Genomic DNA, 26,178 nt, shown 5'->3' on the forward strand with positions numbered 1-26,178 from the left:
CTTTTAAATAATTAGTTTTCTAGATATTTTATGATCGGGGAATCAAAAAAAAAAAAAAAAAAAAACTAACTCCAGAGTGGCTGACCGAGGACTTGAACCTGGACCTTCTAAATGCGAGTCCAATTTCTAACCAATGAGCCATCTTGCTTGGTCATCATGCCTACCTAAACCAAACTAAGAAGACAAAATAACATATAATCAATATATGCATAAAAACAGATGGTTACAATTTTATTTCCATACTATCTTTCGTATTTCATTCATCAAATTAAATCCAATAAATCTGCTTTCTTGCACGGAACATACGATTACATCATCACAATGAAGGTTTTATTTTCAGTAATGCAGTTTAGCATGTTTATGCTACCTACCTAACTATTATCACACAAAGTGTTTCATGATACTTACTAATATCAACATAATATCCATTATTAACCAAAATCAGGAAAAGTCAAGAAAATTTTCAATTTAAATTTAAATTTGCAAATTCACTGAGTGTAATTTTATGAATACAATAACACTGTAACACCTTTAATTGTATTATAAAGGAAAACTGAACTCCTGGACTCAAATACTAACAATATCTAACTTAGCAATACTTTTACTAATACAGGGGATCAAAATATTTACAAGTAGATCGCGTTAATAATTGTTTTAGGTATCAATTTACAATTGGATTGTCATCAAGATTCAAAAGCTGCTTATAATCTCCTTTATTATAATGATAAAATGAGACATAATGTATAGAATTACATATACAAACAATTATACGTTCATTCGTCCAACCATTACAATTACACATTTCATCCACAACACATTTTCTATGTATAAAATAATCTAGCCCAGATGTCAATACATCATTATCAGACAGGAATCCAGAAATGAGCAAAGATAATAGCATTACAGCTGTTAAGGAAAAAATCCAATTTCATAAATAAGAAACTGTGAGATTTTTAAAACTGAATTGAAATATAGCCTACACTCCTTAAATTACCAAAACTAAAAAGAAAAGAATATTAAATATGGAAGATTTTTCTCAATCTCTTCTTAAATTATGTTTCTGTCTGTGGGTGTCCATTATTGAACTATCATTACAATACAGTCATTGCCAAAGACGCTAGTGTTCTCGATTTTAAAAAGGAAAATGAAGGGGGGGGGGGGAAACCTATCCATAATATATAAAGAACATCCTTCATGTATGACTTGAGGTTTTCCCGGTGTTTGATGTAGAATAACTCTTCTCGGGTTCTCAGCCAGGCAAATATCCAACTCACCTATCTGAGAACCTGAGAAGAGTTATTCTATCCTTCTTGTAATTCAATTAATAACTTAGTATCTCTTTATCACGAACAAGAGAGATGAAACTGTCATTGATGATAGTGTTTTATAACATTACAACAATATACTGTAATGTCTATTATTAGTATAATACAAACAAATAAGTACTGTAATTGCTATATACCTATAACAAAATGAAAAAAACCTTACTGGAAAGGTTCTTTTCACATTTTTCGGGGACTGTTATTATTGTTCAATTGTCAGTATTACAATTATTGAGATGGATTTCACACATTATAATCAGTTCAAGTTTACAATGAGCACTTTGCTGTTCTATTCAATTATATGAGACAAAAAGAAAGTTATAAAAAAAAAAACAAACTTGAAAACATCAATTTTGAAAAGGGGGAAAAAAAAGAGTATGATATCGAAAATGGTGTGTGTGTTTTTTACAGAGGAGGAACCCAAAGACTTGCACTGTACTCTGAGGCTTATTGGAACAGCCACACTCTTATATGAATACAGCACACTGCACCATGAACTTGACCCAGACTAAGGTAATGATGACAATGACATTTGAATTAATGACGGCATTAATATATCATCGTTGATTTTATGAAATCCCCTATGTAACAGTACAGAAAATAATTTTTTAGGAGAAGAAAAAATTAATTAAATATCAATAGGCTTACACTGATCCTTGTTGATGTCATTTATGTTCACCATAGTCACAAACATTTTCTACTGAATTACTTTATATTCTTATGTAGGCTCATTGATTTTTAATTAATTTTTTTCTTCCTCCTGAAAAATTATGTTGTGTAGTGCCATACAGGAGGTTTCACAAAATCAACAACAATATTCTCATTAACAATCTTCAAATGTTTCAACATAAAAAACGTGAAAAGAAACATCTCTTTTTTTCTGTCATTATGATAATCTTTATTACAAAATGAGTTTGCAAATGTAATTCGGAGAATATGGGAGGGACTTGGAATAAATTAGCTATTTATAACCAGATCATACCAACACGTAACTTCAATTTCATTTCTTTTAATTTGAGTACCATTCTTGAGACAATTTCTAGTTTTTGTTATACCAAATAATATATATATATACTGCGTGTTCAGTTCAAAGTGTGTCATGGCTCGCTGTATGCAGTCATGTGGCTAGCCGATGAGCCTAGAGAATTCAATCTTCCTACACTTCTGCTAAGGCGTATTACCTATGTGCCAGAGAAGTTGCCTGGAAAGTACGGCATTCATTCTGAAGAGTACGTACCGATACATACGGTAATGCCGGTATTGGCAGGAATGTGAACTGTTTGGAAACATGTACTGAGGTGAGTTTTTTTTTCTTACTGTCGGGCTATGGAGAGAGGGTTAAGACGATTACTTCCGTATTTGTTGACATTAACTTCGAAGGTCAACATGAACACGGAGCATTTGATGTGTGTTGTGGAATGTTGCGGTACGCAACTGATAACAAATACCCTGCGTACAACTTGCCCGCGCAAAACACAGTTCGAAAGAGGTTATGGTAGCACACAGATCTTACAGAGCGCCATCTGTAACTACGACGTTCAAGTTATACCGTACACGTTCTCAAGTTCAGTTGAACGCCTTGAATAATAGGCAACTTCTCTGATATTATAAGCTGAAACTCGCTTCAAATCGCTGACTCAACAACAGTGATGTCATGACACACTTGAAATGAACACCCAGTATATAGTCATTCACGAAGATTGTACCATACTCTAGGATCTGATTTCTGACATCATTGTGATTAAAAAAGTTCATATAAAATTATGTCATATTTTTTAAATTGAGTTACATCCTCCTGAATGTTAAACATAAACGTGGAAATTATGAAGGTTTAAGGATTTAAATTATTTATGAGAATGGTACTGAATGTGTTATAAATTCATTAAAGAACACTCACATTATTACTCACCTGAAAAATCGGTATTAAACCTGGTTTTCAAATATGCAGCAATACATGAAGTCGCTCGAGTGTGAACTGCACGCACTACATTCCCTAACTGGTAGATACATTGTACCAGTGTTGTCTTATCTCTAACCTTGACCCTGATGTCACAAGAATTTGTGTTGCTGCTTCAGCTATACTGTAACACATACAGCTCCAGACATCCATAGAAAGAGAGAGAGAGAAAGAGAGAGAGAGAAGTTCACAAGGATGTGTGTTATGGAAGAAAAAGTCGTGATTTTATCCAAAACTATCCAAAATCGGACACATGTATATATTAACTTTTTTCTTGACATTGATGTTAGGAATCAGGTCCTAGGGTATGACACAATCTTCGTGAATCACCCTGTGTGTGTATATATGTGTGTATGTGTATGTGTGTGTGTCTATATATATATATATATATATATATATATATATATATATATATATATATATAATTATTTATTTATTTATTTATTTTGTAAATCTCAAATAGTCAGTTCAAATAAATATTATTATAGACTTTGTTCTTGATTAAGGATTTAAAATAAATTTAGGTCTGTTCTTAAGACTTCAAATGCATCAAATTCAGTTGTGAGCTAAAAACTTCTCGATTTATGCATGTAAATTACATCCTCAATTGTCTAGCAATGTACGAAGAAACTGTCAGAAGAGGAAAGAAATGTATTTAATCTAAAAATTTATTTTAGCACTTTCAACATTACTTGCTTTTCACAGCAAGTTATCACATTCCTATTCCATATCTCTTTCCATTATGCCTGCACTCGGAAAACTGTGATCACTTCCATTAAATAAATAGCTTAATCTTTCTCTAACACACATACAAAGCAAGAAATTGAATAATTATGAATCAAAATTACATAATTCGTTGTATTATTTTATTTTCCAATTTAAATATTGATAACTGTGTTACTAAAAGATACCACAGTTTGTTAAAAATTATGAAAATACTGTCTCACTGTTTTAGTTATAGATTGCTCGAATTCCAACAGAACATATCCTAAGATAGCACATATTACAGTCTATTAAATGTAGTTAGTTCTGAAAATAAATTAATTTCAATAAAATTAAAAACAGAAAATGCACTTGTTATATGCACAATGTGCATTTCTTGCCATTAATCATTTACCCCATACTTGATTCATTACTAACAATTGAAGCTAAAAATCACAGTTTAACTTTTGGATCTCAACTAAAAATACTCATACCAATTCATTTGAATCTTAACATGAATTAAATATGGCAGGCAATTTTATGATAAAATAATAAAGTAAAAATAAAAAGTACCAGCTTTTCAACAAACTGCATGTAAATAAAATTAAACTCATTACCAATGATTATTTTTATATCAACTGTTAACTAGTTTATGATTAGCAAATATATTAATAAGTAGACTGATAAATTAAAAGTCTTAAATCTATCCTATTTGTGCATATTTGAAAAATAATATCGCGAATACAATTTCATTTGTCACAAACTCAGTTACACGTACATTAACATCACAAGAAGTATCTCCAACTTCTGGAGAGGAAGATTAATTTTACTTGTGCCGTAACTAACATATCAGGTACAACCAGCCAAGTTCCTCTATGAATTTTTACTTCCTGGCATGACGAAAGTGATAAAGAAACCAGACGGTAAAGAATAAATCAAGTCTGTACTAACTATATACTTATAGTTCAGACATCAAGACAGAATAACAAAACTTAAATCTTTGAAAGGCAACAAATTTTGGTTTTCTTCTTTATCAGTAATTCATAACCAATTTTCAAAAGGGCAAATATAGTAATAATTTTGTAAATTATATCAACAGAAACGAAAATGAAAAACAATTCTACTTTGGAAATCAGTAAGTCACATTTAGAAAAAGATAGAAATTGAAGGAAAATTATTTGTATAAAAACGAATTTTTCCGCACTTTCGATACATATTGCCGCTGTAATGGTACTTCGTATTGTATTATAAGAAATTACATGCTGCAGATAGGCCAAAACATTAATGAAATTCTAGTTACGCATCAAATTCACACTATCCAAAATTACTGGAAGAACTGCTAACAATGAACTGATGCTTTAAGTGGCACAGGATACTAATACTGAATTTTCTTATCCACTTTGTGAGTTCATTACAGATATCTTCCTGGTTTGATCCACTGTTCATGAACTACAGTATTTATCAAGTAATTATGACTTTCGCTGCTTATTTCTGAGTCTGACGAATATGTAAGCGTATCAAATGACTCCCAATAGCCATACAATTTTTAAACTATGGCTGCTCCATGACTGCAGGAGTATCAAATAGTAACCAGCACCTTTCTGAACACCTAGCAGCCCATCTTCATTTCATTCATACTCTAGGATTTGTTTGTGATAAAATAAAAGGTACCTGAAACAATAAATATATTAATTAGCAACTTGAAATATTGTAAAAGACTATAATTATACAACATGGCGCATGAAATGTCATACACTGAAAATATCTAATAAAAAGTTTAATTTTGGGTTTACAACTTTCAAATTTTGTGACGAGTAGCCTTAGTTCATGCATGGTTCAGTAGAAGGCAGCATCTGTCAATGTCGCGCATGCGCAGTGCCACCCGCTGAGATTTGTGAAACATGGCAGACAAGGGCCGGTTGACGCTCGAACAGAAAATGAAGACTGTGTTGTTTTCGCGGAAACAAAGAGTGTAGCCGTGACTCAGGAACGTTTTCGTGTTTATTTTCGTACGAGGTGGGCTCCCTGCAGACAGACAGTGTACAGATTATAATGTATAATACTGTATGTCGATCTTCAGTGGGTGCATGTTCGTACATTTCTATTCAAACATGATACCAGAGCACAAAGGTTAACATTAATTATCATAAATATCACAATCTCAGTGGCGTAGCCAGTGGGTGGGCCAGGTGGGCCCAGGCCCACCAAAAAAAATATGCGAAATTTGCGTTTTTTAAGGAAATACTCAATATTAAAACTAAACCATGGATCCAGAGCAATAGTTACAGTCGATAGCATTAAGGTTGTTGTTTTCTAATGCCAGGTGTTTGACAACAAAGTCATTTGACCTCTTGCACTCCAATATTTTTCAAAGATATTATCATGACCAGCCACTGAAGCACAGATTTTGAGGTGTTCCGAATCCATTTCTTGGTTTGAGTTGTACAATGGGCAGTTAGGGGACTGATATATTCCAATTCTATGCAGGTGTTTGGCCAAACAATCATGGCCTGTTGCCAATCTAAATGCAGCTACAGACGATTTTCGTGGCAAATCGGGAATTAACTGTGGATTTTGATGCAGAGAGTTCCATTTTTTCCCTTGGGATTGAGTTATCAAATTTTGTTTGTTGAAGTCTAAGTCTTGTGTAGCTTTACTTTGTATATTATAGTGTTTTTTTTTTCTGTTTATTTCTATTATTGTATTTGTATTCCTGGTGTTGTGGAAGAGAAGGCCAGATGGCCTTAACTACACCAGAATAAATAAATAAATAAGTAAATAAATAAATAAATAAATAAATAAATAAATAAGTAAGTAAGTAATTAATTAAGTAAATAAATAAATAAATAAATATGTAGATTTAATAAATCTCTTCACAGAGTAATACGTAGATTTAGTAACAGGTCTGTAAGTAGCAGTGCTGCCCTTCTTTGCTAAAGCATCCGCATTCCAGTTTCCCAGGATTCCACAATGGGATGGTATCCATTGGAATACAATTCTTTTATTGAGTGATATTAATTGAGAGAGCATTTTAGTTATTTCTGCTGTTTGAGATGAAGGTGTGTGTTTAGAGACTATTGATAGAATAGCTGCTTTGGAGTCTGACAATATAACTGCATTCTTAAATTTATTGATGTGGTATAGAAGATTCCTGAGACTTTCACTTATTGCAACGATTTCACCATCAAAACTTGTTGTTCCATATCCAAGAGATCTATAAAGTGAGAAGAGAGGTAAGTAGGTAAGAAGTAAAAAATGCGTTCATTTTTTCAAGAGCCAATTTAACTGTGTTGGGTTAGGCCTAATTGGATTTGTTGGAAGCAATTCCAAATCCTGATGACACTGCTATGGCATATCCCCATCACACGTGCTACATTCCAAATGGACAGCCTTTGCTCACGAAGGGGTTACAATATGGGCTTGGTCAAATGTTGTGATTGTCTTACGAGGCATGTTGATACACTGACGGGATCATGCAGTTCGACATGTACTTCGAAACTGAGGTGCGCTAGTGTCAGCCTGCAAAATCCAAATGGTGGTGCCACATGTAGCCATGCTTTCGTGAATGACAGTTGCCTATGAAGGAGAAATATAGGCTCTCCCTCAGCATTACAGATACGTGTGACAAAGGGGGTGGTGCAAAACTTTTTTTGATGTGTGTACTTGTAAATACAAAGAGAAAGAAATGTTCAAAATTACTCAAAAGATGATAACAAAACATAATATGACCTCAGATAATTTTTTAAATACACACCCTTCGCTATCCAGAACTTCTCGTAGGTTTGCTCTTGTAATAAGATGATCATCACACTTGAACCAATGATCACGTTGCTGACGAATGAATGCTGTATAATGTCCTGCATCAAGTGAACCTAAATGGTTTATCACAGCAAACAATGAGTATCTGAAACAAAGTCAAAATAAGAATCAGCAATTAAATTCTCATTTATATAGACCACAATGATAAAATCAACTGATGGATTCTGAGAATTTTGCAAAACTAAATTGAAATATGTTCACATTAGAACTAAACATACATTGTAGACTACATAGACATAGATATTACTCCTAATATAAGCTATATTTTAAATTACTTTCTTCTTAAACTAAAATTTTAGAAAAATCATGAATTCTTCTTTTCCTTTTTCTGCTTTTCACTTCTAGTTTATGTCCTGGTATTGGCTCTTTTTTTTTCAACCATTTTTCATACTACATCCTATTCATGGCCAGTCCTGTCATTTGTTGGATTCCCTTTCCTTGTTTACATTCTATTCTGTCTACATATTCTTCTCACTAAACCCATGGTCTCCCTCTACATTTGCTGCCTTCCAATCTCATTTCCATAATTTACTTTTGTTTGCTGTTTCTGTTCATTTGCACATGACCAAACAATCTTAATTCTATTTATTCAATACACTGCCTCAGTGGCTTCTACTCCATATCCCATCTGATCTGTAAGATTCTGATGTGATACCAACGAGTTTCCTTTACACTCATTTTAGGTATTCCATTTTCGTAACTTTTTTGTTTGTTGAATACTACCCAACTTTCAAAATCATATAGAAGGATGAGTGAGTATACATACAGATTTATAAATACTCATTTTAGTCTCTTGATTTCTCTTTAATCAATGATTACATTATTTAGTTGAGAGTATACTTGATATACGTCACTGATTCTGTTATTTATCTTTATGTTAATTTTTTTTAGCGGTGTTCATTATAGATGTCTGTTGCTAGTAGCCAGAGGTGGGGTGTAGTCAATATATACTGCAGGGCTGTGTCTTCTGCAACTGGTACTGATGATTTTAATTTACTTCTTTTGTGGTTTATGGATGATTTTTATGGTTTTTTAAATACCCCTCATTTCTCGTGAAAAACAACAACTGAATAGACTACAGTAGACTATAGTGGACTTTATGTTGTCAGCAAACAGCTGGATACATTAAGAAGATTGATTGATTGATTTATGTTAATTTTCCCATCTGGGGTGATGAACGTTCTTAGATACTCTTAACTAATTACAATTTAAATTAACATCATAACTTCATTATGTAATATTATAATTTTATAATATTAAAGTAATATGAGTGAAATAAGAGTGACATGAAATAAAAACTATACAAATTCTCAAACTACCATCAGTCTGATAACATATTTCCGATCACTTTCAAATATGTTCTTGTTATTTTCCAATGGCTGGAGCTTGGTTTCACACCATTAGTTTTTGTGCTTCCCAATAGAGCCCTGCTACATATTTTCGGTCCTTTTTCCCTGGGTTCAGTTGTCTGCAGTGTAACAGGTGTTGCTTGTTTGAAGCTACATCTTCTCCATAAAGGGAGCACCCTGTTCCTGGGATTGTTCTCATTTTTTGAAGATGTTCATGTAACCAGTCATGGCCTGTTTCCAATATGGAAAGTGCCACCACAGTTCTTCGTGGAATGTGTTTCACCTTATCAGAATATTTATCGATGGTTTCGTATTTCTTAATTAAAGATTCTTGTTATTTTGTTCTTCCCTATTATGGTATATTTTCTGTTTTACTTCCCGCAACCTTCTTTGTAGCGAAATCTCTTTTGTTGGTGTCTGTAGTCTTGTAGTTGTTTACCTAAAGGCTCGTCTCCACTATTAAACATTTAACAACAACATGTTAAATGTTAAATTGTTTACCGTTAACATCCCAACATGTTGATTGACCATGTTAATGCTAATTTCATTTAACACTTTGTCCACGCTGTTAAACATGTTAAACTTGACTTTCTTTGCATAGTCCACCATAAACAGCCTATGAGATTTTAATGTAGATAGTGTCTTATTTTCAAACCTTGGACAATGGACTCAGATGATGATTTGACTTCTGTAATTACCTCTATTGCTTGTTACAAGGCCTTGAAAAGGAAGAAAATGAGAATGTGGATGTGGCAATATCTTAGTAAAAGACACTATGCAAAAGACATTCTAAACGAGCTTAAAGTTGAAGATCGATTTGAATTCAAAAACTTGCTGAGAATATCAGAACACGATTTTAATATAGTGCTGCAAAAATACTTTCTCTTACATCAAACAAAGACAATTTAAGAGCAGCCATTTCATCTAAAAAAAAAATTACAGTGCGATTGATTAACTATTATAGGACCTACAACATGACAGATGTTAAAGGAGTGGGTAATATTGTATAATTACTCTTTCTGAAGTTTTACGAACGTTAACATTCATCACCAAATACGACCATTACTGACGTCAACAGAGCATTAACGTTTAGTGTACAACAAGAGTGCGAAAACTCTCTATTGTATTCTCGAGAACAATTTAATAATATAATTCCAGTTCACTAAAACAGTCAGCCTTCTTTGTTTTGTCTCTGTATTCTTTTGCAGACACATTCCACAAACAAGGCTTTTCCATCAGTGCATTAATCAATTTTATTCTAACGATATTTTCTTTCGTCCACTCCACTACTTCGAACAACTTACAGCCAATACAAAGGATCGTATAAAAATTATCAAAGAGGTGCTCCTAGTTACACGCCACAAAATCGAAAGTTAGTTGCTATAGAAACTGTACAAACTTTGCTGAATTGTACCGACATTGCACGAGCAAGTGAATTGACTTGACATGTTTTCCATTACTGCTGGAAAACACGCCAACATGTTAAAAGTGTTAACTTCAACATACTCAGTTAACATATTAAGTCAATTGAGACTTGAAATGTCCACATACATGTTAAATTCAACATGTTGTTGTTAAATGTTTAATAGTGGAGACGAGGCTTAACATGTCTGCTTGTTCATTACCAAATGGTCCCAAACCACTTTCAAATGTAACACAGTGAAATACATGAGCAGGGAAAAAAATAATGAAGACAAATGCCTGTAAATGTCACATCTCTTTTAAGAGTAAGGATATTATTTGAACACGAATTATCTTCTTTAGCTTATTCATGTGTCTATATATAGAATTTATTAAACACACTGTGTACATTTGTAATTAGGTATTAAACGAAGTTTTCACCTGTTTAAACAAAGTTTTTATCATCTGCATAGAAAGACAAAGTAATCGTTGTTGTTCGACACACAAGCATACAGAGCACAGATGCATCGAGGTGGTGCCTCATGAAATCCTCTTCATCTGCATATTCTGTAGTGGAAACCATGAGCTGCAGTTCTAGTAAACACATGCCATAGTGCGAAGTTTGGTGGGTTCCATTCGTTTGTCGTGGTGTTTCAAAGAAGTCTGAATCCACAGCCATTGCCTTCTGCTCCCTCTCTCTGATGAGTTTCATAAGCTTGTGTTGCCGCTAGGTTGCTACTTAGAGTTATGCTCCTAATGAAGAAGCTGGAGTCTGCTAGGAGGTAGACCAGCCTTGTCTTGGTTGTTTTTTATATACGTAGTGCTCTTCTTAAGTAAGCAGTTTTACTGCTTCTAATCTTTTCAGGTTTGCAGGTGTGAGATATACCCATATTTCTCTAAGAGCATAGCTTGCTATTGGTGCGATTTTGATATAGAAGAGGCGAAGTGCTGTCCCCAATGATATCTTTTCGAGATTTTCAATGTCAAAGATGGCCTTCGTTGCTACAGTACATAATTCTTCTGTGTGTTTAGTGAAGGATTTGCCTGTCACTTGGAGTATTAGACCCAGATACTTATAGCAGTTGACCATTGCCACAAGTGAAAGTGTCTGATTTGGATATGTTGCCTCCACTCCTGAATTTTATTATTCTTTATATACTTTTGTCATTAATTTGAGGTAATCAATCTTACTGGCTTAACAAGAAAATATACAAAACAACTTACATTATAACTGTTTTAGATATATTTATGTAACATTTATATGTCTTTTATTACAAGTGAAATCGTTTTTGCCCTCCTGGGGTATCATCAGATTAGAATAACAATATCAAGTATCAAAATCAAAAGTTGAAATAAATGTGTGATGACAATGTGTGTGATAAAATTGCATATTATGGAAAAGATGGAGTGAGTTTCATGTTAAACATAACTATATAATATAAAATACACACACACTATATTGTGTGTGAGAACTCATGTTCTACAGTTGTGAATAACAATATCGAAATGTATTCAATTTAATAACAATTCTCGCATTCCATAGCTATTTTTACTTTTTATTATTACTATTTATTAAATCTACATACTTAGACTCCAACAAACAAAATTTGATAACACAATCTCAAGGGAAAAAATGGAACTCTCTGCATCATAATCCACAGTTAATTCCCGATTTACCACGCAAATCATCTGTAGCTGCATTTAGATTGGAAACAGGCCATGATTGTTTGGCCAAACATCTGCATAGAATTGGAATATATCAGTCTCCTAACTGTCCATTGTGCAACTCAAATCAAGAAATAGATTCAGAACATTTCAAAATCTGTGCGTCAGTGGCTAACCATGACAATATCTTTGAAAACTATTGGAGTGCAAGAGGTCAAATGACTTTATTGTCAAATGCCTGGCATTAGGAAACAACAACAACTTTTTCTTTTAACAGATGCAATGCTGATGTAATAATGACAACAGAATTTAACGGAAGTGAATATAATAATTGGAATGAAAAATATTAACAATTACATCCTCATAGGACTTTTATGTTATCGAGGCATATCAACTTCTGGAAAACAAACTTCTTAGAAATACGGACAAATTAAAACTGAAAAATACGTGTTATGTACTTTAGAGAAATGTTTCAACAGAATGTTGCTAATTCTGAATTCTAATTGTGCAACATAATAAAACAACTAAAATACTTGTACATATTTTTTTTCTTACCTATTATCTGCTACAGTAACTGAGTTGAGGCCTCTACACGTGTTGTTAGTACTATTGTTATTATTGTTGTGGTTCCGACGATGTGACATGAAAGGAGTCATATCAAGATGCTCTGGAAATGCCACAAATGTCTTTATTTTTTTATGGAAGCGGCTGGAATGTTCAAATCTCTGAAAGAAAAAGCACATGCTTTAGAATAAAATGTGAATAGAGAATTTATTTTTGAAATAGACATCAACTAACTTCATGTAGAGCAGTATTCCCCACCTTAAAAGTATACGAAAACTTCTATAAGCTGCTTAAGTGAACATGTTGGTGGATCCAAGAGTACATATGCTGAATTGTAAAATAAATTAATATATAAATATTATTTAAAGGTTATTCATTGTCAATGAGATTATGGGATTATTATGGATTGAAACAGAAAAAAAAAAGAGAGAGAGATTTGAGAGGAATTAGATGTAAATGACAATTCAAAGTATGAAGAACACTGAATAAATAAGCTTCCCAATTTGAAGAAAGACAAATTTAATTGCAGTTGCATATTTTGTGATAAAAGTTAGACCACTCTTTCCTCTATAAATGTAGCAAAGTAGCAGTCCCATTTCATTACTCTAGTTGACATGACGAGCATTTGTATGTTAGAACTGAGAATAGTTATCTGCTGTAGACATATGGTTTCTTGAGAAGTGGTATTTAGCGTAAACTCATTGAAGGTAATGGAAATGACGTAATGTCAGTTCAAACAGTTCGGAAATGGTGCCAGATGTTTGTTCAAGGGCTTGGTGGACCCCACAATCAAACCAATAATACTGTCAAGACAGAATGGGTTAATGGAATCAGCAAAGAAGACGGAAGAATTAAGGTGCAAGATGTTACTAAAATAATATATCTTCTAACTCTGGTCATTAAATTACCTTTGGAGTTTTTAGATTACTGTAAAATTTCATCATGTTGTGTTCCATGACAAGTTACTTCTGATCACCACACTACACAAATGACCTGAAGTCTTGAATATTTGATGCAGTACAAAAATGACAGAAACGCCCTTTGCCAACATGTAACAGGTGATAAGGTGAAACTATACACTCCTGAACTGAAAGCAGCCCATAGCAAGGTAGCATTCAAGTCTCCAACTGAAAGTGATTCAATTGCCTATAAAAGTCACAATTCCTCTTTCTGGATGCCAGAAGCATTTTTCTTCTTGATTTTCTGCGAGATGCTCAATGATAAATATTGTCATTTATTATACTGAGATACATGATCTGTCACAAATGACTTGTTTGTGCAGGTGTCATTCTTCTCAATGACAAAACCTGTCTCCACGTGCCAATATGTCAGCCATTGGCTGGGACTGTTTTGGTAACCACCACATAAATTCCAACTTTGCACCCAGCAATTTTCATCTCTTTGTTCTACTGACGAAGGAATTTGATGGTCGCCAATTTTTTTTTAGTAATTAAGTGGTTACAGATGCAGTACAATGTTTCTTTCTTTGTAGTGTTCTGAAAAGTTGATGTAAAATAAATGCTTAAACATTGAAGGTGATTATGTGGGGAAGTAGGTGAAGAATGTCAGTAACATTTAGTATAAAACTGACGTACTATGTAAATAAATTTTGATTAATTTACCAGACACAGGAAACTTATTGAACACCTCTCATACTAACAAATTTCTTGGAGAAACTGAGGGAAATCCTGAATAATAAAAGTCAACCACTAATGCAAATCTTGCTTATTTTGCAATAAATACAGTTCTCAATAATAAAAATACATATTTTACAATGTTGATATTTTCGCCAGTCTTTATAAAATCCAGGAAATCAAGACACAATCCTTTATAGAGGAAATAGGATTTTCTTAAAGCAAACATTCAGTTGTCATGGTACGAAGTTTGTTCAAAAATAGTTATTCATTCATTCACAATTTTCTGCCCAAAGGCAGTCTTTCACTGCAAACTCAAAATTCTCCAATCTTCCCATTTTGCGTCTTCCTCTAGTTTCCACATAAAATTCATATATCTTAATGCAGCCTATTATCTGATATATTTTTCTGCCTCTAACTTTGCCTCCATTCACCATTTCTTCCAGTGCATTTTCAGTAGGCAGTTTTTTCTTAGCCAGTAACTAAGGCAATTTCTTTTTCTTTTCCTGATCAATTTTGGCATTATTCTTTTTCATCCACTCTTTCTAGCACAGCTTCATTTCTTATTCTGTCTGTCCATTTCACACACTTCATTCTTCTCCATATCCACATTTAAAATGCTTCTAGTCATTTCCCTTCATTTTGTCATAATCTCTTCCTTAGTTCTTTTTTCCAGAGATCAGCAGAAGGTGCTCCTTTTTCTATTAAAAGCTTTCTTTGCCATTACTATCTTTATTTTAATTTCCTAGCAGCAGCTCATGTTACTACTTATAGTACACCCTAAGTATTTGAAGCCATCTACTTGTTCTACTGCATCACTTCGAATTAGCACATTTACCAAGATTTTTCTTCAAATAACCATGGTCTTCGTCTTGTTTGCATTTATCTTCATCCCATACTGCTCAGCAAATCTATGCATTTTACTCTTCCTCCTACTATTATCCCCTCCCCCCCTCATGTTTCGAAAACCCTTCGCCACTAAAACCTCCAAGTAGATGTTGAACAGGGTAGATGATAAAGAGCATTCTTGTCATACTCCTCTCCCTATTCCATTTCCCTCTAACATTTCTCCTCCTTTATTGACTTTAACTCATTGTTTCATATAAAGATTACTAAGTAGCCTCCTCTCTTTTCAATCTACACTAATATCCTTTACAATCCCCATAAGTTTATTCCAATACATTCTGTCAAAAACCTTTTCCACATACATCATCAACTTCATTTTTCGCAGCAGTCCAATTGCAGCTCTTATACCATTTCCTTTTCTGAAGCCAAAGAGTTTCTCTTAGGAAAGATAAATGTGGTAGCTTCACGTTGCTTTCCGCACACCACTCTCTCTTTTGAATCTGAAGTTATTATGGGTATGAAATGGGAGAAAGGTCGCTGACATAGACCCATGACAACATATCACAGTTCAAGTTTTACACGAAACACGAATTAGGTAATGAGAACAATACAGTATGTAACAACTTTGTCCACATTTATAAAAATATTGAAAAAATCCATTCCGAGTTTTTAGAGATAAAATAATTTATTATATACAAAAATTGACATTTCGACAGAATTAAAATTTTATTAAACATAGACAACAATAAAAAACATCTTACTATGACAAGTAAATGTCTATATTAAGAATATGCCTTTCTTCTATACTGACGAAAAAACTCATTGTATTCCTAAATTAACATGACTTCTCGCTCTCATTTCTCTGACATTTTCATCCTTAATATTTTCTATATTTCTATAATAATGCCTCTCAAGTAATGAGGCACGCTGCAGATGACATCAGCAATCTCTTCTTCATCGATGATTCTCAATTGTGATGAGAGTTTTTCGAAGATTGTCCAGAGTTTCCAGAGGTACTTCTCTTCTCAGTTCACTTAACCAGCTTGTCCCACACATGTTTTATGGGACTGAAGTCTGGCATGCGTGCTGACTGTAACAGGAAGTTCATTTCAATCTCTTATAAAAATTTTGTTATGGTTCTTGCAACATTTGGATGAGTGTTGTGCATTAGGTAGAAGTGATCACCTATAAATGGAGCAAACGGAATGATATGGTCTTGTATACATTTCGTGACATATCTGGCTACCTTCAATGATCGACGTTCGATAATCACGTCCATACCATGACAATCTTCATTGAAAAGTATTCTATGCGTGATGACACATTGTATACATCATTCTTTGGGTCTCCGCCATGCTCTTCCTCGTCCATCTGGGGAAATAAACAGAAACAAGACTCATTTGTGAACAATACTGATTTTCATTCTTCATTTGTCCTGTGGATGTGCTGACGTACAAAATGCAAATGGGATATTTGATAACTTGGGAACAGTTCTGGTCCAATGGATGATTCTTCTCGAATGCAATCCCTGGAGACTTAACTTTACCCTAACAGTTCGACCAGAAACATTTACATATCTCACTGTTGACAAGCAATGAGCACCAATTGATGATGTAAAGCAACCATGGGGCTCTGAAGACACAAGAAATTGGTCTTCCTGTTCATTTGCCGCATGTGGTAGGCCTGATCCAGATCTGGTGTCTTGGCTTGACTTTCCAAGGGCTGGACCCAGAACAGGTCTTTTGGCCTATTGTGCACCCTATATATGTGATGATTGTCCAAGTCAAACAGGTGGCACAAGTGGCATTCATGAATCCAATACTGACAGGTGGATCATCCTGTCTCAGCCCTGATAGAACAGGTCCCATCCACAAACGAATGGCCTGATAAGTCCCAGGGCTCGGAATCACAAGTCCTTCCTATATCAGCATCGGAAACTCGTACTACTCCCAAGAACTCATCCCAGCCTATTGCAGATGGTAGATGAAATGAGGGGAAAGTGGAAAGTGTTGGTGGAGTGATAGAGGGAAATGGGAGTATCCCAAGAAAACCCTCTGCAATGTGTGCTTTGTCCATCACAAATTTCATCACGACCTCACTGGGGATCGAACCTGGGCTACCTGGATGGAAGATCACCTAGTACAAGCGTTAACCATTTACAGTCTTATTTCCTTAAAGAAGTACTTCTTATAACCTCTTCTGGCGACATTATTTATTTCTTCCTTTTAACAGACAAACTGTTCAACATGAAACAATCGCTAAAAAAACAGAATGTCACAAATTGCAAAAGCACTTACCACAAATCGTGTTAATTTTCGTTCATGAGAGGCAAGGCCTTCACAATTTCAGATGCCCAGTTTTTTCTTTTTGTTTTCCAATGTATAATGAAAGCATGCAATCATCAAGCAAACTGATATAGGAATATTATAATTACTGAAGCATAACTATTGTTTCAAAATGGAATGAGAGAAATTCTACAGGACAATATGAATATCCATGTCTAACCAGTTGTCACCACAAAGACATTTATACATCTCTTCATTTGCCATTTCTTACATTTTCTTCCAGGCATACAGGAAGATGAGTTGGCTAGCTGTAAGGAGCAACCAGATGACAATGTCTACTAGACATCTGAAGCATTACCTTAAACTTTTATTGCTACTGATATTATAAATCAGTGAAGAGTAACTCATAATGTACAGTGGAGCTTCGATTATCATTTTCAATTACCATCATTTCTACTAATCATTAAATTCAGTTATTGCCGAAATTCTACTGGTCGTCATTTTTGCCAGATCATGTAATAGTACATTTCTCCTGGATGATCAACATTTGCATAACCTCGAGCATTCATTCATGTGTCGTTTTGTAGGCGCACTATCCTTATACTTATGGTGTATATATCTAAAGGCATGTCATGTGTTATTTCAATATCGTAATTAGTAAACAAATATATTAGTGTCCGAATGAAAAATGAGATTCACTGCTACTTTAATTGTACAGCACTTTAAGCTTTCCCATTCAAGTCTTAATCAGTGTTATGGATTTAATGCATATCACGTCCAATCACAGAAGCCTTTAAAAAAGAGAAACAAAGTTAAGTGCAGCATCTCTTGATAATCACTGTCCAACGGTAACTTGCATGTGTAATATGCTTGGCGCATGGTTCAATATACAACTCCTTGCCTCTTAGACTGGAAGACTTAAACTTCGTAATGTTGCAAACCACATTTCCTCAACCACATATAGTTACCCAAATATGTTGTTGTTTTCTAATGCCAGGCGTTTAACAATAAAGTCATTTGACCTCTTGCACTCCAATATTTTTCAAAGATATTATCATGACCAGCCACTGAAGCACAGATTTTGAGGTGTTCCGAATCCATTTCTTGGTTTGAGTTGCACAATGGGCAGTTAGGGGACTGATACATTCCAATTCTATGCAGGTGTTTGGCCAAACAATCATGGCCTGTTGCTAATCTAAATGCAGCTACAGACGATTTTCGTGGCAAATCGGGAATTAACTGTGGATTTTGATGCAGAGAGTTCCATTTTTTCCCTTGGGATTGAGTTATCAAATTTTGTTTGTTGAAGTCTAAGTATGTAGATTTAATAAATCTCTTCACAGAGTAATACATAGATTTAGTAACAGGTCTGTAAGTAGCAGTGCTGCCCTTCTTTGCTAAAGCATCCGCATTCTCGTTTCGCAGGATTCTACAATGGGATGGTATCCATTGGAATACAATTCTTTTATTGAGTGAATTGTATTCCAATGGATACATGTGTTATTTAATGCATATCATGTCCAATCACAGAAGCCTTTAAAAAAGAGAAACAAAGTTAAGTGCAGCAGTGATGTCTAGTTACCCAAATATAGTTGATATCATATTGAGCTTATAGTGCATATAAATTCAGGCCCTAATCAAGTGTTTAGGAAAGGCTCTTTGAATTTCAAAACAGTGTAAGAAATGCTTACCTTACATATTTTTAGGCACAACCAATGAGATATACTCAGTGTCTCTTTAACTTTTAGATCATAGATGTCTGGGTTCTAATTATAACCTATAAGGAAAATGTAATTTGTGACTAGAATTTAATTTTTTAATGCACCATTATCCGAATGGCTACAGCATCAGCTTCCTTTGCTGATAACCCAGGTTCAAATGCCAGTGAAATTCGTAGTGGACAAACATAATATTCGAGACAGACTTTCATGGAATTTTTCCACTTTCCCTACCAACATTCCACCATTAATTATCATTTGGTGCTACAGTATGTATATTATCTCTCATGGTGCACAAGGGGCAATTCTATGGCGACAGAAAGATTTATAGTTATGGCACATCACTCCTAGGGAGAATGCTTGAGTGTATGATGCAAATGCCACTCATAAAGATAAAGGTATCCCCTACAAAGGCGCTTGGGGGGCATGGAGGTACAGCTCCATGCTTTCATGACCTTGGCACTAGACTGAGGTAGTGTGGTTGGCACTAGGCTCTGACCACATTTTATCCCCAGAAAGAACTTGGTACTCAATTTGATAAGAAGCTGAGTGAACCTTGGGGCTGTTTTGTAAGTTTTGACAGCGAGAAAATCCTGCTACTATTTGGGATTGAACCTGGGATCTCCCAGTTGCTTTACCAACTGAGCTACCTGGCAACTTCAACTGCCATTGGGTAAAAAAGAAATCGGAACAAATTATCGCTACAACATGATTTAAAAAGTGATTAGAATATAACTGTTTTGATAACAGCCACAGTTTTGTGGAATGAATTATTGACAGTAATCCAAGCTTCACTGTATTATTTCTTTAAGTAAAAAAAATTATCCTCACACACTGAAATAAAAAAAGAAAGCTTTTTTTTTTTTTTTTTTTTTTAGAATACGAAAAGTTTCTTACTTTAAGATGAAAGCTTGCAACAACAGGTAATTTCTTCATGGTTAATTGTTTTGTCGATTCCTGATAGCTCTGGCATTTGCTACACTTGATTTTTGCAGATGATCCAAGATGCTCTGCTCGTGTAAATCTTTCAAGGCAGTCTACCAATGATGTTCGTTCCTGTTCCTGTTGTTGATCTGATGAGAGACTTTGACTGTCAGCACTATTACAGCCAGACTCCAGCGTGGAGTCAGGAGATGGACCCAGATCCAGTGAGATATCCCAGAATGGATCTATTGTCGTTGAAACTCCACTACAAGAGGAATAAATCAGAACATGAAACAACTTCATTTTATGAATAGAAAAGCTATAAATGTGCCTTATATTATCTGAAAGTGTTTGTAGATGTAATATATAAAATACTAACAGAGCAATAATAATATTCACACATGACTCCAACGCAATATAATACGTGCATTTTATTCACTCATGAGTTATGATGCAAATATCAAACATATTTGTTTAAAGATGACTTAGTGCTGTTATATCAAACTAATTTTCTAGAAAAATATGAGTAATCAGATTTTAGGATAAGATTTTACTTGTCAGAAGAAGCAGTGAGAGATATCTTATATTAGGCCTACTCAATGTTTTTCTTCTCGAGAAAAAGGTGGTGGAACTCTGTGTGAATATATCCAATAAATGGGAATTTCGTCGTTTTTAACTTTTTTTTCGTCCAACTTCAAGACTTTCAAGGCCTAAGCAGAATTCAAAGAAGAATTCTGTGGTGTTTGGGTAAAGGGAGATAAGTCATAAAGATGAGTTCGAAGATAAATGAAAATTAAACTTGGAACCCTTATTACAAATAATTTTCTACACAAATAAAACACATCAACTGCTAGTATTCTTTGATTTTTGCACACCCACTTGTATAATTTAACTTGTGTGTTCACCTGGGGAACAAAATTCCACCTGGACAAAAAAATGACTTATACTCCTTTACCCGAACACCACAGAATTATGTTGAAAACAAATTATGAACACATTTCTCGGTTCTATGATGAAAAATACAACAAAAAAGTGTCAGGATGCTGTTTCAGCATGTTCTGCTAGAAAAAAAAGCACTGGACCTACTACTGGTGGGTATCTTCAACACAATATCAAAGAAATCCACTACAGGTAGATAGTGGCACTGTGATTATTTGGTACTACACCACTTTATTAATGGACACAATGGCCATGTAAATTATTGGAAGTATCTACAGAGCACTGCAATGCATGCTGAATAAGGTTAAGAGTGATAGCCTTCATCAAGAATGATTTTACTCAACTTTTCAAGTACTATCTATAAATAAACTTGTCTACTATAACTGTAATTATTGCTGACACAGCACTTTCCGTTTAACACTCATTGTAATCTCACTCTCAGACACTTCAATACACTAAAAAACAACAAACTGACCAGCAAAAATTTCCAGAATTTTATTATGGCCAAGCGAAGAATGTTATTTGAGAGAGAGGGTTAGCAAGAGGGTGGGGTGTTGTAACTGTATGTAGGCTTTAAGCGCGCAGATAAAAAGTCGAATAAGAGAGCATAACAAGAGGGTGGGGTATTGTACTGTACGAAAGTTTAAGTGCGCAGGTAAATGGTCGAATACTAGGGATGGGCAAAAATAACCAGTTATTTTCATACAGTTAACTGGTTAATTACCTGTTATTTTTGCTTGTCAGTTTAATCTGATAACCGGTTATTTTCCTCCATAACCGAACGATCGGTCATTTTTTTTAAATAACAAATCAAATGTATTTTAAGTTTATCGCCAATTTAACATCAGTCGAACATAGTTTCTTATTATTATTTTGTATTCTATGTAATAAACTCTGGATAAAAATTGTCCCGTAGGCACTTCCTAGACAGGTTGGGGGTTACTGCCTTACTTACTTGATCTGTCCATATATGGCAAAATGAAATTCGACTAAGATTTAATATCAATAATCTATGGCTATCTTAATCACTGACTTTCTCTTATTGGCTTATAATATAATATCTGCGGGCATTGGATCATTTCAAACAGCGAGAAATTTTGACTTCATTATTTATTGGTTATACTCATAGGAGAATAGATTGCCCATCGGAATGTGTCTTAATCAAGATTATTATTGTAACAATATGGAATTTGTGTCATTTTTTATTTATCTTACCTATGACGCTAACATGACTGAAGTAATTAACTAAATGCAATTTCATATCTTATTATTTTTCTGTACTTTGTTTAGGGACATAACTGACGATCTTCAGCACTTAATGATGTTCTTTCAATTATATTCTGGTGGGTTTACAGTTGATTGCTAATTGTTAGTTTTTCTATTGTAAATAACCTCTCCTTTTGTTTTCCAGACTAATTTGCTGACTTTAAATTGTTAAAAAGATAATAATCAGATTGATTTTTGATTGGTTAATTGTCTTCAGGTTAAATTAATTTTAAAATAACCGGTTATTTTCGAATAATCTCCCATCCCTATTGAATACCAGTACTTTTCAGGTTAATGACACCAGTGAGTTCAATGGCCAAAATATTTCATTGCTGTTACAGTACATTGCTGAAAATTACACCGAAAATATTCCACAAAAATAATGTATTATGCGGGACATAAGTGCAACGAACGGGATATTTTATAGAGGCATTATATATGAAACGTGCAGGGACCAGACAAAAAAAAAAAAAATCATAATACATGGGATAGTGTAATAAGCAGGCGCATCTTATCGAGGTTTAACTGTAAATGAATATATTTTATCAACAAAATACTGTAACGACCTTCATTATTAATAAGTTGACTAACTCATGAAGTATAACTCTGTCAGTGTAACTCACTTGCAAGCTTGGCATACGACATCAGACTGAAGTCCTCCAGTAAAAATCTGATCGATTATGCAATTACAGTGATGTGGATTTGTAGTGGGAAGAGGATTGGATTCTTTACAGTGGCGGTGCATCACGTCCAATGCAGCAATGAAAAATTCATGTGCATCCTGCTGCTCATACCCTGCCAGGTGTCGTGCATGCGTCCAAATAAGATGAAGCAAGCGATGCAAAGTCAAAGGAGCTTTATTGCCTGAATAAAACTGTAAAGAAACAAATTCAATTTTTTATAATCGAATATCAACATTTCCGAATACAATAAGGAAATTAGGAACAAGTGTATAATTCCGACAGTACAGCAGCATCAACTATGCTCGTCACTAGTCACCGAGCCATGTCAAATGAAACAGAATCGAAATGTTCCTAGTAAAATTCGTGACTATATTCTTTAAGAATTAAATGCACTAGTCAAGTGCAAGATTTACAGAATATAATGTCGGATTTTTAATGCACTAAAAGAAAATGCAAGTTTTCGAAGATGATGTAACACAATATCACGGCAAAACAGATGATATAACACAATATCACGGCAGTCGGGTTGGGTGGCATGGTCGGTAGAGTTCTGCCTGAAGTTGCGGGTAGATCCCGGCCCAGGTCGACGGCATTTAAGTGTGTTGAAATGCGACAGGCTCATGTCAGTAGATTTACTGGCATGTAAAAGCACTCCTGCAGGACAAAATTCCAGCACACCGGCGACACTGATACAACCTCAGCAGTTGTATCGTTAAATAAAACATAATTTACATTAACACAGCAAAGTGAAAGAGAAATATGATGTGATCCAGGGAATATCCTTGAAATCAATTAATTTGAGAAGCGAAAATAATAATATAACAAAGAGATAATGGATCTAACATTCACTTGTGTCATTTTTCGTGAAGGACTCTCACTAATATATCCTCTCACCAAACCCTATCTTATCTTGTCACTAACAGTGGGCCTATTTGTCACTTATCTATCTCTTCATCAAATACTACCTAACCTTGTCACAAACAGTGGCGCTATCTCTCAATTAAATGTTAAGAATGTTAGAGGGAGAGAGAAAAAAATCGAATTTCTGGGATGCTTGTATAAACTCAACTCTTTTACAAATAAAATACACAAATCAACTCTTACATAAACTACAAGTTCTTCCCATATGCTCACATGCTTCTTGCCATTGTCTGTAAATGCGATCTCTTGCCTGTTTCACCAGATGTGACTAGTTGCTAAAACCGACTTCACCATTTGTAATGCACACAGACTGGAAGTATTTCCTAAAGTTACATAATAGAGCTCAATGATCATTCCTAACAACTTATGCTAAACTCAAGAATATGAATGTTTATTAATCAGTAAAAACAATTAAATGATTAATATTATTATTCTAGTAGCTGCATACATACTTCTTGAAAAAGCCTGGATACTTCACAAACAAGACAACGGCCAGGCTCATCTTGAAACTGACAAAGATGACGATCAGCAAGGAAGAAATCTCGTAGAAGTGGAGTATGGGTGAGAGCCTGCACGATGCAATTCATGAAACAAGTGTTTCCTAGATTAAGAAGTCCACGAAGACCTGAAATAATAACAATGATGATGATACACAAGATAAATAATACAGTCAAATCTCCATATAATGATTACCGTTACAACGATAAACCCCTCTATTGCAATTAAAAATATAGTTTCTGGCATAAAATGTATTCCTGCAATATAAAATTCCTCCCGATATTACGATATCCTCTATTGTGATATATCTCTATTGAACGATATACTTTATTGGTCCCCAGTGTAGTATTTTCTCTCTCTATTATGATAAAGTCCGGTAAAATGAAATGTTTGTCGCTAAGTGATACAGTAAGATACATGATCTTACTTGATGGGGAATCTCAGTTTAACTGATCACTGCGCATTTACTTTAGGCATCCTTTCTTTTCCTACCACCAACCCGGAGTCTACAGAGGAAGACATAATTGCTGAAATTAGAGGAAACCCTGATGACTAAGAAGAAGAGGAAGAAAATGATCTGGAGGAACAAGTCCCTTCAACTACAACTCCAGGAGAGGCAGTAACAGCATGTGAATAACTTCAACAGTTCCTATCCAGTGTTAGTGATGTTCCAGATGAGTGCTGTACAGTACTTAGTGTCTTTGGATTTAATAAAGTCTTTGTGTGTGTCAATTTTCGTGAAGAGAGCTCTGAAACAAACTGACATACGTGGTTTCTTTAAAAAAATGTAGGACAGTACAATGGACAGCAATGGGAGGGTTTCATGATAATTTTAACACTTTGTACCATAATATACACACCAAGTAAGCTGAATAGAAATCCTCTTACCAATTTAACTCTTATTTTTAAAACCTTCCTTATAACAATACATCTCTTTCTAACAATTTTTTCCTTTGTTCCCCTAAATATCACTCTAGATCATATATACCCAGATTACTTGGCATTTAGGCTTTGACGGTAACAACTTTTGTCAGTTTATATGATGAAGGATGAGTGGAACAGAGAAAAATTCTCTCCAGCACCGGGATTTGAACCCAGGTTTTCAGCCCTACGTGCTGACACACTATCCATCAAGCCACACTGGATTCCTATCCCGATGCCGGATTGAATCCTCTCAGTTTAAGTTCCACCTCTTAGGTTCCTTAGGTTCACTCATCCTTTATCGTATGATGATGCAGAATTTCTGCATAGAAATATCATATGTACTTCGATACATCGTAATAATATATAACTTCTGCCAGGCTTATTATGCTGCCATCTAGATGTTACATAAGGAGTCACGTCATAACTCCCATTTGAATTGCATTAGCGACTGTACTGCCATCTCGTGTTTGTTTACAGTGGACGTTGGCGATCGTGGCAGTTGTTCTTTTCAAAGCGCAACCGATTTTAACATAGGAATGAGCAATCTATATGTAATCTGGGATATTGCTATAGAGAGATTTGACTGTACATATTTCCAATTTATAGTCACTGCCATCAAACCTTAATCATACCATCTTTCTAATACATCTCAACAAAAGAAGAATAAGAAGAAGAAATAATGATGGAGTAGTAGTAGTAGTAGAGATGTGGTGGTGGTGGTGGTGGTAGCAGCAGCAGCAGCAGCAGCAGCAGAAGCAGTA

General features: G+C 34.5%; 1 protein-coding gene across 5 annotated transcripts in view; it reads right to left on the bottom strand.

The window, feature by feature from the left end:
- Positions 1–698: 698 nt before the first annotated feature.
- Positions 699–26,178, bottom strand: part of not (ubiquitin carboxyl-terminal hydrolase nonstop) — a 33,284-nt gene continuing 7,804 nt past the window's right edge. For 2 of the 5 annotated variants that reach the window (XM_069829082.1, XM_069829083.1), the window contains 6 exons: positions 24,448–24,620; positions 23,015–23,265; positions 20,160–20,451; positions 12,771–12,940; positions 7,736–7,885; positions 699–5,652 (listed from right to left, as the gene is read on the bottom strand). In XM_069829082.1, the coding sequence (XP_069685183.1) occupies positions 5,610–5,652; positions 7,736–7,885; positions 12,771–12,940; positions 20,160–20,451; positions 23,015–23,265; positions 24,448–24,620 (1,079 nt within the window). In that variant the 3' untranslated portion in view covers positions 699–5,609. Of the gene's footprint in view, positions 5,653–7,735; positions 7,886–12,770; positions 12,941–15,918; positions 16,350–16,444; positions 16,631–20,159; positions 20,452–23,014; positions 23,266–24,447; positions 24,621–26,178 lie in introns of those variants that run through there. The other 3 variants (XM_069829086.1, XR_011332695.1, XM_069829085.1) reach the window with 3 other exon arrangements.

The sequence above is a fragment of the Periplaneta americana genome, chromosome 6, assembly GCF_040183065.1.
Source record: "Periplaneta americana isolate PAMFEO1 chromosome 6, P.americana_PAMFEO1_priV1, whole genome shotgun sequence".
In the NCBI taxonomy this organism is placed as follows: domain Eukaryota; kingdom Metazoa; phylum Arthropoda; class Insecta; order Blattodea; family Blattidae; genus Periplaneta; species Periplaneta americana.